The sequence below is a fragment of the Aspergillus vadensis genome (genome assembly GCF_003184925.1).
Source record: "Aspergillus vadensis CBS 113365 unplaced genomic scaffold BO88scaffold_9, whole genome shotgun sequence".
NCBI classification, from domain to species: Eukaryota; Fungi; Ascomycota; class Eurotiomycetes; order Eurotiales; family Aspergillaceae; genus Aspergillus; species Aspergillus vadensis.
The window spans coordinates 1,020,753-1,034,175 of NW_020292047.1; the positions used below are offsets into that span (position 1 = coordinate 1,020,753).

At 50.1% G+C, this 13,423-nt stretch overlaps 3 protein-coding genes across 3 annotated transcripts; 1 reads left to right on the top strand and 2 right to left on the bottom strand.

Annotated features, from left to right (window-relative positions):
• The first annotated feature begins 2,285 nt into the window (after window positions 1–2,285).
• On the top strand, window positions 2,286–3,766 carry BO88DRAFT_404447 (electron transfer flavoprotein subunit alpha/FixB family protein). Its single transcript, XM_025706618.1, has 3 exons — window positions 2,286–2,680; window positions 2,753–2,921; window positions 3,025–3,766. Exons 1-3 carry the CDS (start codon window positions 2,378–2,380, stop codon window positions 3,597–3,599), a joined length of 1,047 nt encoding a protein of 348 aa, XP_025563908.1. The 5' UTR covers window positions 2,286–2,377; the 3' UTR covers window positions 3,600–3,766.
• BO88DRAFT_404449 (uncharacterized protein) lies at window positions 3,686–5,273 on the bottom strand. Its single transcript, XM_025706619.1, has one exon. The coding sequence runs from the start codon at window positions 5,258–5,260 to the stop codon at window positions 3,923–3,925; it is 1,338 nt and encodes a 445-aa protein (XP_025563909.1). The 5' UTR covers window positions 5,261–5,273; the 3' UTR covers window positions 3,686–3,922.
• Window positions 5,274–5,481: 208 nt separating this feature from the next.
• On the bottom strand, window positions 5,482–8,942 carry BO88DRAFT_364483 (putative sister chromatid cohesion factor (Chl12)). The gene is made up of 2 exons (XM_025703978.1): window positions 6,088–8,942; window positions 5,482–6,025 (listed from the first exon to the last, which is right to left on the bottom strand). Exons 1-2 carry the CDS (start codon window positions 8,502–8,504, stop codon window positions 5,599–5,601), a joined length of 2,844 nt encoding a protein of 947 aa, XP_025563910.1. The 5' UTR covers window positions 8,505–8,942; the 3' UTR covers window positions 5,482–5,598.
• Window positions 8,943–13,423: the final 4,481 nt, after the last annotated feature.

Here is a 13,423-nt window from a genome sequence, read left to right on the forward strand (position 1 = left end):
ACATCCCTGCGATAGCCTGACTGGCTCATTGCCTTGTCGCCTTGAATTCTAGGCCTCGATTGCACTATCTTGACTGTACAGTTGCACCACAAAGCAACCACAAATGAACAAAGGCGGCCTACAATACAAAGTCGTTACTATACTGCATGCGGGATTCTGGAACCCTTGGCAGTCCCACGATGTCCGCGTCCATGGGTACATGCAAGGGACTCTTGAACAACCCGCCTATCGCGGAACCTGTCCGGAACTTGGCCCGTGAGAAATTAGGTTTGCCATGCTGCTGGGTACTTGGTTGTCTTTCACAGGGGGCTTGGCGATTGTTCTAATGGGAGACATGAGGGTAGCCGAATGAATAAGAATCTCATGTGCTAATCTGAGCAGAGACTTTGACCGGACATTTTGACCATCAAGTCTAGCGAACAATAGCACAGCGTGAAACGAAGTCGACAACCATGGCTTGATGATTCATATCCCTCGCCTTCGACCCCGTGCAGATCCTGTGTTATGATGCAATATGCAAGTCTTTATTTCCTCCGATGCAAGAGACGACTGTGCCTTGGAACGGATAATACCCGGAAGCCTGCGGCCTGGAAGCGAGGCAGATGTGGCAATACCAACCTCCTCATAGGCTTGGGGATTTGATCCGGAACGCGATTGCATGAGCAGCCCATGCTTGCTGTGGGACTATCGTGGTATGAAGGCAGATGCGAGGGCTGGATCGCAAAGTAAGTTTGAACCGGGGACGCATCGAAGTCAGTGGCAAGGTAAGGAAGAAGATCAGTACTTTTGCCGACTCCAACGCCCAGAAACTTTTCAGTCTGAAAGCGTGCAGCCTATCGGCTGTTCGCGATAATCCCAGCCGGGCCAATTGCACTACTCTATACGTTGTTCATGAAGCCAGTGGTGGATTTGCCATGCAATTACAGCCTAAAGTCTACTTCTGGCTGGTTTTATCGGCTCCACTGTCCTATACCGCACTTACAATTGTGACTGTCTTTTGCTTAGACATTACAAAGCGAATGACTGACCCAGCAGAGACAAGTATTGCAGCATTTGACTTTGATTGGTAGGCAATTCACTCCGTGTGAACACTATCTAGTCATGGCATTGTCCATCCCCACATAGTCTAGCTATCCAGATGGTACGCTCACTAAAGACACAGGGTTACCTTTGCTCTACATACTTTAATAACATCAGCATTCTTTAAATGCAATACACAATGCATATCGCCGATGCCAACTAAACGAAGATTCCCTCTGCCCTTGTCGCGAAGTCGGTGCGCTCACCGAAGCTTTCAATCTGCTCCTTCTTTGTCGACTGTTGCATTGGATGTTTAATTACTTCTATGAATGAAGGCGACAGTCAGTGAAGAAGTGACGTCCAGATTCCACCACTCGTGTCTATGACGATCTGTGCAGTCGTTGTCAATACATTTGTAAATCTCCACTCTTTCGAAAATTGGCAGTGTGTTGAGAACTTCTTTACGACTTCAATGGATCGAAACTAGCTACAAGGCAGATGAGACAGGAACGGAACTGTCCAGCTGAAAACCCAGGGACTGATCGAAATCTGCTACCATTCAGTGGGTGCATCCAGATCTGCTCTAGTCGGGATTTACCCATATAGCCGATATGGTATGATGTCAATGCTGGATGGTCAAACAATGAGAAAACCGACCTGATAGGCTATGAAATGTTAAAAAGTCATTTTCTTATGTATTGAGTTGATGAGAGAAGGCATGGGGGCTGCTTGGGATCATTTGTCTTGTCGACTCACTGTGTAGACCGTCGATATTAGACCCTCGGCATGTTTCTCGATCGCCGATCGCCACTTCGTCAACTGGCGGAATTATATGACCATCTCTCATGAGTAAATGGTCGTCTGAAAAGGTTATCAGAGTTACTGACCATCATTAAGACGCCTTCATACCCTATATTAGTCCGGTTATAATGTAAGTAGAGAGGATTGACATGTGAACCATTACTTCTCACTATAACTATTAGTCCCTAACTACCATGACTTGGACTTGTACCATCGCCGAACCACTTAACCACTGCATAAATCCTCAAAACCCGATTCTAACATACCACATCAATAAATTCATTGAAACACCACCCATGACGTAAAAGCACATTCCAAACCAACATCTTCCATCACCAACCGAGCATATCCGCGCCTGCATCGCACCGAGGCAGACGCTAAGCCGAAGACTCCGACGGATCGGCGACACAAGCTTGGCGGGAAATCCGACGATAACCTTACTTCTGCTTCTTCTTCCTCTCCGCCTTCAAATGACTCCTCTCCCCTCTTGACCACCACCATCCCCTCCTCAACCCCCCCCCAGAATAATAGACAGATATATACACAGAATACAATCATGCTCCTTCCGCAGGCAAGACTCTCCGCCTTGCGCGCCCTCCGCGCCACAACAGCACCCCGCTCCAGCATCACCACCACTTCCGCGCTTGCCCGCCTTCTCTCCACCCTCGCCGTCCTCGAACAGCGCGATGGCAAGCTCCAGTCTTCCTCCTTGTCCGCTATCGCTGCGGCCCAGAAGCTCGGTGGTCCCGTGACGGCCTTTGTGGCGGGTGCTGGCGTGAAGGGTACCTCTGCTGCCGAGGCGGCGCAGATTAAGGGTCTGGACAAGGTGTTGGCGGTGGAGAATGAGGCTTATGAGAAGGTACTTCAATTGCTTTTCTACTTTGTTGGCTAAAGTAATGGGGAGGGTAAGTGCTGACGAGTTATGGTATAGGGCCTCCCCGAGAACTACGCCCCGTTGCTCGTCGAGAACATCAAGAAGGGAGAATTCACGCACGTCGTGGCTGGCCACTCGGCGTTCGGAAAGAGTCTTCTGCCTCGTGTTGCTGCTCTGTTGGATGTGCAGCAGGTTTCGGATATCACGGGCATCGAGAGTGAAGATAGTATGTCTTCTTTACCTTTCCAATTCCGGACGCGGGAATTTGCTCCGGTGTCGGAGACACAACCATTCATATACAGCAGTATACTAACAATATAACTAAACAGCCTTCGTCCGCCCAATCTACGCTGGTAACGCCATCCTGACCGTTCAGTCCACCGACCCCATCAAGATCCTCACCGTCCGCGGCACCTCCTTCCAAGGCGTCGAGACCACCGGCGGCAACGCCTCCGTCACCGAGGGCGTCGACCCCAACACCCCCACCCAAACCGAATGGGTGTCCGAGGAGCTCGCCAAGTCCGAGCGTCCGGACCTGGGTACCGCCAGCCGCGTCGTCTCCGGTGGTCGTGGTCTCAAGTCCAAGGAGGAGTTTGACCGCGTCATCGTTCCTCTGGCTGATACATTGGGTGCTGCCATTGGTGCCTCCCGCGCTGCTGTGGACAGTGGCTTCGCGGATAACAGTCTGCAGGTCGGACAGACGGGTAAGAACGTCGCACCGCAATTGTACCTGTGTGCCGGTATCTCGGGTGCTATTCAGCACTTGGCGGGTATGAAGGATAGTAAGGTCATCGCTGCGATCAACAAGGATCCCGATGCGCCCATCTTCCAGGTTGCGGATGTTGGTCTGGTTGGGGATCTGTTTGAGAAGGTTCCTGAGTTGACGGAGAAGCTGAAGCAGTGATTGATTCATGTTCATGTTTGTGCTTTTGTATGATGTGGGTGGGAAGGTGAGGTGATAGATATACCAATGCCATTATGTATTATGTTGTACGCATGTTCACGACTTGTCTGATTTTCATGGTAAGAACCTGATCTAAAATACACTACGATCAGAACACCAGCACGTCTATACATAACTTTTATTCGACCAAGGGTATTGATTAAGCCCCGATGTATGAACAAGAAGAAAGAAACGAACACGCGCCGCCGGAGTAAAACACAAAAGAGACACCCATTGCTATTCAATACAGCCCGGACATAAACCCAGCAAAAGCAGATTGTCAATCAAGAAGTCGACTTTCTCTTCTTCTTACCAGCACCAGTCGCCGCCGGCGGAACCGCCACCGCACCATCCTCCAACGCCTTAGCCTTCTGCTTCTGAAGCTTCTCCTTCCTAGCAGCCAGCGACAGCGTCTCCTCATCATCCTGAGCAGCCTTAGCCTTAGCCTTCTTGGTCTTCTTCGGCGCCTCCTCAATCACCTTCTCCTCCTCGGCATCACCAATCTGCTTGCGCTTCTTACCCGCCTCAACAGCAGGAGTCTGCTCCTCCTCCTCAACAACATCCCCATCCTCAACCCACAACTCACTAGCCAACCAAATCGGCATCGCCATCGTATTAGCCCCCTTAATATGCAACGCCTTAATATTCCTCCACCCCTTGGTGACAAACTTCTCTGTCAACCCCTTCACAACAGCCTCCACATTCTCCGCGACCTGCTTAGCCGAGAACTTACTCGACCCAACCCGGATGGCCGCCGTCGTAGCAGGCGCCAGATGAACCGGCGCACAATTCAACGCCTTCTCAATCTCCTTAGCCACAATCGCCGGCGTCGCAAACGCACTCTCCTTATCCCCCTCACCCTCCACCTTCCTAGCATTCCGAACCTTCGGATCCTTCTTCACCTTCTTCCCATCCACCTTCTCAATCTCCGCAATCCGCACCGGAATCGGCCTCTTACTACTCTTGTAGAAAACCTTGCCGAGCGTATTCACCAACCGCATGATAATCCGATCATCAGCCAGGAACACATCGTGTTCAGCGAGCAGCTGTCTCCGGCTCTCGAAGCTCTTGTACCGATCCTTCAGCTTCGAGTATCCGATTACCCGCTGGATGCGCGACGACAAGTGTGCAGGGAACGACGGGTCCGTGACGATGTTCTTCACGCTGCGCTGGGGGTCCGCGGTGATGAGACAGATGCTGAGGGAGGGAGAGGCGTTCAGGCTGTGCGGAATCGGGATCTTGCCTGGCTTCAGACGGTTCTTGTCCACAATGTGCTTCTTCGTTGTCAAGACCAGCCAGATCGCTTCGTTGTGCAGAGCGCTGCCTTCTTCCGCGTCGCTGTCGTCGTTGTCGCCGATAAGCGTCTTCTTTGTGGCCGTCTTTTCTTTCTCGTCTTGCTTGGTCGCGATGTGTTTCAAAAGAGCCGTGGAGGCGCGGGAGACCTGTTCGAATTTATTAGTATTATTCTTTGAAGATATCTTGTGGATATATGTAATGAGGAATATAATTATGATATGCAGTGCATGCACGAAAATTGGTGGAAGTAGACATACCTGAGTCTTCTCCAACTGGTAGGGTGACCCCGAAGTCACCTTCGTCGTTAGCGCCGTCGAAGACACCATTGTTGCGATATGTTTGGGGAAAGTTGGTGCAAGTGCAAATGTCGCGATGGGTCTCGATTTCGGGGATATTTTTCTATCATTAAAAAAAAATTCATGGGAAAGCGGTCGCGCGTTCTGCCGGCTTGGCGGCGTGCTTAGTCATGACCATCATCGATACGGTCATGTGATCGATCGATATGTTAGTTATAATCTATCATTCAACTGTAACTATAGAAGTTCCTCGAATAAATAAACGCTTTAATTCAATGTAGCAATACTATCTACCATTCAAACATAAGCTACCGGATATCAAGTTATACACAAAGCCAAATCATAAACATTACCCTCTACCCTGCACCCTACAACTCCGCCAACAACTCGCCCATCGAAATCGGTTTCCTGACTGCATTCGAAAACCCGTCATGGTATGTCACCCAGACGCGTCTGCCCGCCTTCAATGTCTCATTCTGCTTCGCCGTCTCGGGCGACTCATCTGACGGTGGTGGTGTGGGCTCCTTGATGACTCTGCCGAAGAAGTCGCGCTTCACGTTCGGCCCGTGTGCGGTCTTCTTCGCATCGCCGTCGTCCTTGGATTGTCCATCGGCGGTCTTGCCGGAGGACTTTTTGCCGATATTGGAAGTTGTGAGTGTTTCGGATTGCTTGCGGATGTTCTCTTTGCGGTATTCTTGGTCCAGGACTTGGCGGATCGCGTAGCGGACGGGGGCGGAGCCGCTGGCGGTGGGGGTGGATTTGGTTTTGGAGAATGTGATGAGGGTGTCGAGGGGTCTGTGCAGGGGTTAGTATGGGTTTGTATAGGGTTGTAGGGAGAGGAAGGATGGGGAGCATACGGTTCCATCCGGTAGGCCCATCCTCCGTGGGCTCCGGCGTTCTCGATGCGCACTTTCTCGAATCGTACGCCTAGACCAGCCATTACGCGGACGGCGGCTTGGATGAGCGTGCGCTCGCTCTCTTTGCGGACGCTGGCTACGCTGCGCTGCTCGCCGCTGCCGCGAACGACGACTGGTTTCACGTCCGGGGAGAGCATCCGGACGAGGTTCGGGATGAGGTCGATGACTAGGGAGTCGGTGGATCGGAATAGGCGGGATAAGGGGGCTGAGAATGCGGATTGGAATTCTGTAAGGATGGCTCGGTTCTGTTTCTGCGCTTCGTAGGCGGCAAAGTCTGCTCGGGGACCTGAAAATGGGTGTTCCTCTTCTTCGTCGTCGACTTCCCGGGGTTTGGCTTTGCCTTGAGCCGTAGCGAAAAGGTGGTGGAATGCTACGACAGATTGGCTGAGGTAGGCGCTCAGCTCCCAGTCTTGTGCGGTGTAGACCTTGGAGGACATGGTGTCGTGGAAGTGTAACCAGTCGTAGGCTGCGTTGGGTTTGGAGAGGAAGGTGTCGTCTTGGTAGCTTTGCAGCGGGTAGGATGCAAAGCACTCTGCCACGGCGCGGTCGTGCTCGCCGCTAGCATCGACCATTTCACGTAGTCGTTCGATGGCATGGCGTTTCCGAAGGTCAGCGACACCTACTGGTACTTTGTCCTCGGAATTGGAGAAGGGATCGCGGAAGGAGTCGACGCCAACAGGTGCATCTGTGAAGCCGGCGCCTTCGGTGAAGACTCGCTCGATGAGATCGCGCACACCACCGCGGTTTAGGCCTTTGAAGAAGGCACTGCCGCTACTGTTGGCGCTGAGAACCTTTTGCTCCAACCAGCTTCGTGTCAGTCGTAGAGTAGATGGACATTCGTTTCTTAGCTTATGGGCCACCCATTCTGCTGCAACGAGCACACTGCGGATGTCGCCCTCTGCTGTTCCGCTGCTCTTGACGCCTCCTTGTTTGCGCCGAGCAAGGCCCCAGGAGGCTTCACAGAGCCGTCGGACGCCATCATTGTCGGATGGAATGCCTTCGACGGTGAAGATCCGCTTCATGCGTGTGACGACGTTCTCCAACGGTGCTTGGCGGACATGGATGATCTCTGCAACCGAGGCCGCACGCAGTGGTCGTAGACTAGGATGGTAGACATCATTGCAGACCATGATCAGCGGCCGTAAGAAACGGAAGTTGTCGCCCTTCTTCTTCCTGCCCTTGGTCTGCTCAGTAGCGCCTGACGAATTCTTCTGGTCCAGTAGGACCAGATCAATCAAGGCCTTCATAAAACCACCCTCACCACCGCCTCCAGATCCGCTGACGACGCCGTCTACTTCGTCAACGACGACACAAACAGGCCGTCCTGCCTTGCGTACCTTTTCCTCGCCAACCTCCACGTTCATGCCCTTGACGTTCTCCGTGCCCAGGGAATCGCGAATCCTGCCTTTTACCACATCCTTGCTTCGATCATCACTCGCGTTGATTTCTAGCACTTCGTAACCAGCCTGTCGAGCACATACATGTGCTAGGGTAGTCTTTCCTAGACCTGGCGGTCCGCATAGCAGTAGGACCTTTCGATGCGTCCGTTCCTCTTCATCTTTGCCGTTGAACGGTTTCTTTGCCTTTGCCCTAGCGATATTGGGAAAGACGATGGGTTCCCAAGCTTTCAGCCACCGCAGAACCGATCTATGTGTGCGCTCGTCTCCGATCAGTTCCGTGAACTTTCGTGCGCGGTACTTCTCAGTCCACATGGCTGCAGCTAGCTTTGCGCTCCTCTGATCGTGGATCGGGGCTTCAATAGACGGCTGTACCACTGGGGCAGGTCGTGTCTCGACCGGGGGAGCCTCCGGCTCATTCGCTGCTTCATCGAGAAGCTTGTGGATATCGATACCGTAGTAGCTCTTTTGAGCCCTTCCGGGTGCTGTAACGGAGCGACCAGCCACTAGTCTTTCGTAGCTGACACGGGGTGCGGGCCTCTTCAATGAAACATGGTGTGTCTTGCCCGAGCAGGTTTTAATCTGTATTGATCGATATGGCCTTCGCGAGGGAAGCGACGTAATCGTGCTCGGCTCCGGAACGGGAGTGCGATCAAGGTCTGGCGCAGTAGATGCTGGCTTGGGAGTCGATTCTGTTGGCACCTGAGATGGCCTCGGGATCTCAGGTAGTTCAACAGGCGGTTGCTGGATTATATCTTCTTGCACCTGGAACTCGCTCCTTAGTTGCGCATCGTTGAAGGCATCCCAGTCATCATCATCATCCGCTTCATCCAAGAACCCGCCCATAATCTTCTGCCGCTTGGCCTCTTCACTTTGCGATTGTTCTTCATTCTTTCTTTTCTGCGACTCCGGCGACGGAGCGCTCGACGGGAAGGGAGCGGGGGATGCAATGAGGGGCATTATGATAGTAGGTGGAGAAGATGGTAATAAGGCGAGTGTTCGAATAGGAGAGTAGATGTTCTTCCGCTTAGAAGTTCGTGTCGGAGTATCTGATCTCAATCAGTTGTTATACTCAACACTCTGGATCGTCGGGTCTACCAGGCCTTATATCCTCGTCACTGCGGAAGACATCAGATAGATTCCACGACCGGTGCTGAATAACTATTCCTTTGCGCGTATTATCTTCCCGTTGGAAGTTCAATGCCTCGAGCTCGTCGGAGAAGGTATCGGAGGGGGGTTCGGGAGGGTCTCCCTCGGAGTGAAGATGGATGGCCGGATCGAAGGAGGGAGGGATGGACGGGGGCGACGTCGTCATCAAAGCGAGTCTGCAATTATTTGAAATGATAGTGTGTATTGAGGAGTGTCGACTCCGTCCCGAATCGATATTGTCGAGTGGGCTGATGGATGCAATGATAGATTGATGGAGTTGATTTGCGACGCGTGCGACGCGCCGCGGACGCGCTAGTCCCGATTAATTAATGGCCCTTAGTAGCCTAGTGGGTGTGCGGACCCTAGATCTATACAAAATGAATAAAATGAGAATCTAGATGAATGGAAGAGCAAATGATGGATTTTAAATTAGGAATTAAAGGATTAAACAGCTGATTAGGTTTGTAATAACACAAGCATCAATCTTTCCTAGTCGTATAACAAGAAGTCCATCAAAGCAGCTGTTACCCAACTCCAACGCCATCATCATAGCACAAACCCAGCAAATAATCAGAGTCTATAAAAAGCACATGCATATCCTCGTTATGGTTGATATCCTCCTTCCTCCTCATCCATGTTGTATGACCAGCACCCAACTGCAGATATGCCATCATTTCAATGACAGGTATGTAGCGAGTGTTGTGTAGTTGGTGGACGGGGCACGGCTCTTTTCTTTGGCAGGCTTAGGCGAGGTAGGCTTAGGTGGAGATGACTTGGTCTCCTCCTTCTTCGCTTTGCTAGGTAGCCACTTCTTGCTCGTGGCTTTGAGGTCTTTCAAGGTTGATGCGGTGGAGGAGACGCTGTAGCTGGACGAAGCGTCGTCGAGGGTGGAGGTAGATTTGACTGATTCAGGCATGGCTTCAGATGTGCTTCTGAATTTCTTGGGAATGATGTGGATGGTTCTGTCGGTGGTACTGTTCGACAGTCTGGATGGATGTATAGCTCAGTTGGAGTAGTAGTGGTTGTATAAAGAGTCAAGTAGGACAGTAATGATGAGTATGAGCAGTCACAAATGATCTAGAAGGTTCTTTGGTAGTTAAGATCTGAAGTATACGAAGCAAGGCTACCAGGTGGCTTCCACGGTCCTTATATACTGATGCATTCATCCATTCCGTGATGATGGATTTAGTCCGAAGCCCACGGAGTAAAATCCACGACGACCCACCCTGACGTCTGAGGAAAGCTCGAGGCTTAGCAATCGGACAACATCCTACATAGTCAGATGCTTAGTTTAGACTGCACTTATCCTGGTGAATCATCAGCGCAAGTCATTGCTCGGTGTGGCCCACCCATGATGCGGTAGGCCGCATACCAAGGAGCGAAGGGCGTGTGGTTGGGTGCCAACACGAGGCGCTAACCCAGTGCGGTGGCCGCCATTGGGAGCGCCGCTCTCTGACTCGTGAAGGAATGGAGGTCAAGATCTGCCTGATATTGTTGAAAAATGGGTGACGACGCCCTTTGACTTTGCATGAGAGTGGGATGTGGCCCGGAATACGGTCCAGGGCAATCAGTCGGGGTACTAAAACAGCATGGTCGGACTGGTCTCGATGTGGCTTTGGGGTAAATTAGCCTTAGTAGACCTTGTTAAGGCGCGCCGAGCCTGCGATGAGTCAATGCCTAAGGTTGTACCGCGTGTGACCCAGACAGACAAAGCCACTGCCTTGAGCAGGCAGAATCTGACACATGCTCTATGATAGTCCAAATTATATTAGCTATGGCTAGAGTGAAGTCTAGAATGCTGCCTGAAGTCGAGGACCGTAAGAGATGTTGCTATTCCGACTCCGATACACGAGACTTCAACTCCGAAACTAGTTTTATTCCGAGCCAATGAGATCCCGAGCCCTAGCAATTACTGCAGAAAAATCAGTTTTATCTTGTCCAGCTTCGGACTACTTTCGGGGATGACTCGATGAAATTAAAGTGTATGATCAATTGCTTAAGCCCCTTTTCGAGAATCAGTCGTTCAGTTTGTATAGAAAATTTTTAATACTCCGCATGCAGACGAGCTGTGCCACGAAGCTTCAATCCCATAATTTCTTGTGCTTGCCGCCCTCGTCTATTGCCAATTTCTTCGAAGTCGCATCATATTCCGTTAAGAAGTCTCTGTGGATAGAGAGTTGGTGATATTTTACATTTTTTGCCTCTCCTTTGCCTTCGATGTCATGTAGGTCTCCCACTAGAGTGCTTACCATCACATAATTCACAGTCCCTTTGACCCTCTGACTGCTTTACTCCCTCCGAGCGGGAGGCCTTGAGGCAATAAGTGTGGGGGAAAACACGCTGATATCCGTTCTGGATACCATCAAATTGGGTCAGTTACTAAGCTGGATTCTCCTAGGAGTGCCTGCAGGAGAGCATACAGAAGCAGGGAGGTTCGCGTAAGAGAGTAGAGTTACTCCATCCTGATTATCTTTATATACTAGATCTGCTGCTGGACTGGCAGCATCATCAAGACGTGAACCTCCCTGCTTCTGTATGCTCTCCTGCAGGCACTCCTAGGAGAATCCAGCTTAGTAACTGACCCAATTTGATGGTATCCAGAACGGATATCAGCGTTTTTTTTCCCATACTTACTGCCTCAAGGCCTCCAGCCGGACTGCACCAGCTGTCATATTCCAGCATACCTGTCTTTTTTTAGAGAATCTCCCATTGCTATGTTGTATTGCTTTGCAGATATTTTTACATCGTTGGGTGTCACTACCCTTTCTGATTACTCGATCCGGACAATGTATATTAGTAAAAAATATTCTGGTTCCCTGTTCCAAGATCCTATAATAAACCACATGTTGAGGTATACGGTAGAAGTTCTTCTTCAATGTCTTGGTGAAAATTTGTTCTTCTTCGATATGACCTCTAATGCACAAAATTAGTTCTTGTAGCACTCGCGTACCTATTGAGGCTAAGAATTTGTAACTAGAGCTGTTCCTCAACATCTCCTACCGTCAAAGACCCCATATCGATGATCCCACAGTTTAAATCATTCGAAAGCCCGCTGACTTGCTCTATTCGCACGAATGTGGCCTATGGAACCATAGAAATACGAGAGACAGGAGATCAGCCGATAGTTTCAACGCAATCTTTCATAGTCAGTACATATCCCAGCATAATGAAAGCTAAGATATTACCCTCTCCTAAATTCCAATATCCACAGACGCTGTTGTGAAATTCAAAGATTTATTTATTGTTAGGCTTCGTTGCCTGTTATTGTTGTTTTCATTAGTTTTTCCTGCTGTACGAAGTATCGTAGAATTAGGAACCGCTTGCTGTGTGAGGAAGGGCACTTAATGGTTGTTGTTACTCTGTCACTGACCGAGTGCGGACTCTTTCTTCAATTCATTTACCATCTTGAAGTATGCCGGACAAATATTCGCTTGTTACTAGATGGTAAAGATGAGTGCTTAGATAACAGAAAGAGCGGTTTCCAGTTGCCTAGTTTCTTTTATGCCGGGTAGAAAATTGAATAGGCTGTACCAGAAAAGTTGCTGACTGCGCGCAATCAAATACGTATTGCAAGCCTGCTGATTTGCTTCTTAAGGTTCGCGATGGTTCAATGTGAACTTCTGCATCAGTGCATTTTTCATGTCAGAAATCCGTTTGGACTAACGGCCTCTTCGTAAATAACTGTTCTGGGGTACCGTTATACTGCTCTTCCGATATCAAACCCCCTTTTCTGATAGAATACCTCTCTCGTCAGCTTCCTCCTGTCCATGTTATCATATAGTCCTTGAATTAGAACAGTCATAACCATTTGGTCTTAATGGTCTGCTTTAGTCTGGGATTGTCGTCCTTTCCTTTAGTCGCGACAAACTTGCCATCCGTATGGCACTTTGCATCGTACGTAGGTACAGATCGTTGTCGGATGGTATCTGGACTTCTTATTCATCGGGGCAATGCAATTTGTCATATGCAGCCTGCCTTTTTGGGACTTAATTGCTGATGACATGATGCGGTAGTAACAACTCGCCTGATCATTGTAAGGTGGGCCTTAATGTGGCCAATAGACTGTTGATAGTAATTTTTGTATCATTTCGCAACGCCGTTATCTCAGTGGGCTGCATGAAAAAGTCCCTTTCGTAAAGACCACTGCAGACTTTCGGGCGTTAATATGCCCATTCCCGTATTTTCGTGTCGATGATGTTCCCCGAACATCCACTAGTAGTAGGAAATGTACTCATATTGAGTTCATTCAGACGCCTCCTCTATGCGTCAAACAATACCAGTAAGATCTTCCCGCCTTTGGCTACAGACATGCGAGCGGGAAAGAGGTTGAAATAAATGGCGGCTCAAAATGAGGCTCCGGCCAGGCTGTAACGGCGTGCTTCCAGATCGGGAAAGACAGCCCTAAGAAACGTTCATTAGAAGGATACGTGCGCCAGACCAGGCACCAGGCACCGGTAAATGTTCTAGGGCTCTGGCATGCGTGGGATCGGAAGCTATGTCTGAAGAGAGGCAAATTAGGAAGACGGTGGCGAAGGGTCGGAGAATGTAGCTACATAGCAGGCGAAGGGTCCGGTGAAGTGTCTATGTACGTGGATATTCCCATCCGCAATGCACAGAGCGCATAAACTGAGTAATAAGGGTAAGAAGAAAGTCTCTGGGTGGTGTAGTCTTACTGAATGATAAGGGGCTGAGTCACATAAAAATCCAAGTGCAGATGCAGATCTATACTA

Bases quoted from the DNA above. Each gene is read 5' to 3' on its own strand.
- BO88DRAFT_404447 (XM_025706618.1), top strand. From the start codon at position 2,378: ATGCTCCTTCCGCAGGCAAGACTCTCCGCCTTGCGCGCCCTCCGCGCC. The intron at 2,681-2,752 runs GTACTTCAATTG...GTTATGGTATAG, and splicing joins AGAATGAGGCTTATGAGAAG to GGCCTCCCCGAGAACTACGC. The intron at 2,922-3,024 runs GTATGTCTTCTT...ATAACTAAACAG, and splicing joins GGGCATCGAGAGTGAAGATA to CCTTCGTCCGCCCAATCTAC.
- BO88DRAFT_404449 (XM_025706619.1), bottom strand. From the start codon at position 5,260: ATGGTGTCTTCGACGGCGCTAACGACGAAGGTGACTTCGGGGTCACCC.
- BO88DRAFT_364483 (XM_025703978.1), bottom strand. From the start codon at position 8,504: ATGCCCCTCATTGCATCCCCCGCTCCCTTCCCGTCGAGCGCTCCGTCG. The intron at 6,026-6,087 runs GTATGCTCCCCA...ACCCCTGCACAG, and splicing joins TGGGCCTACCGGATGGAACC to ACCCCTCGACACCCTCATCA.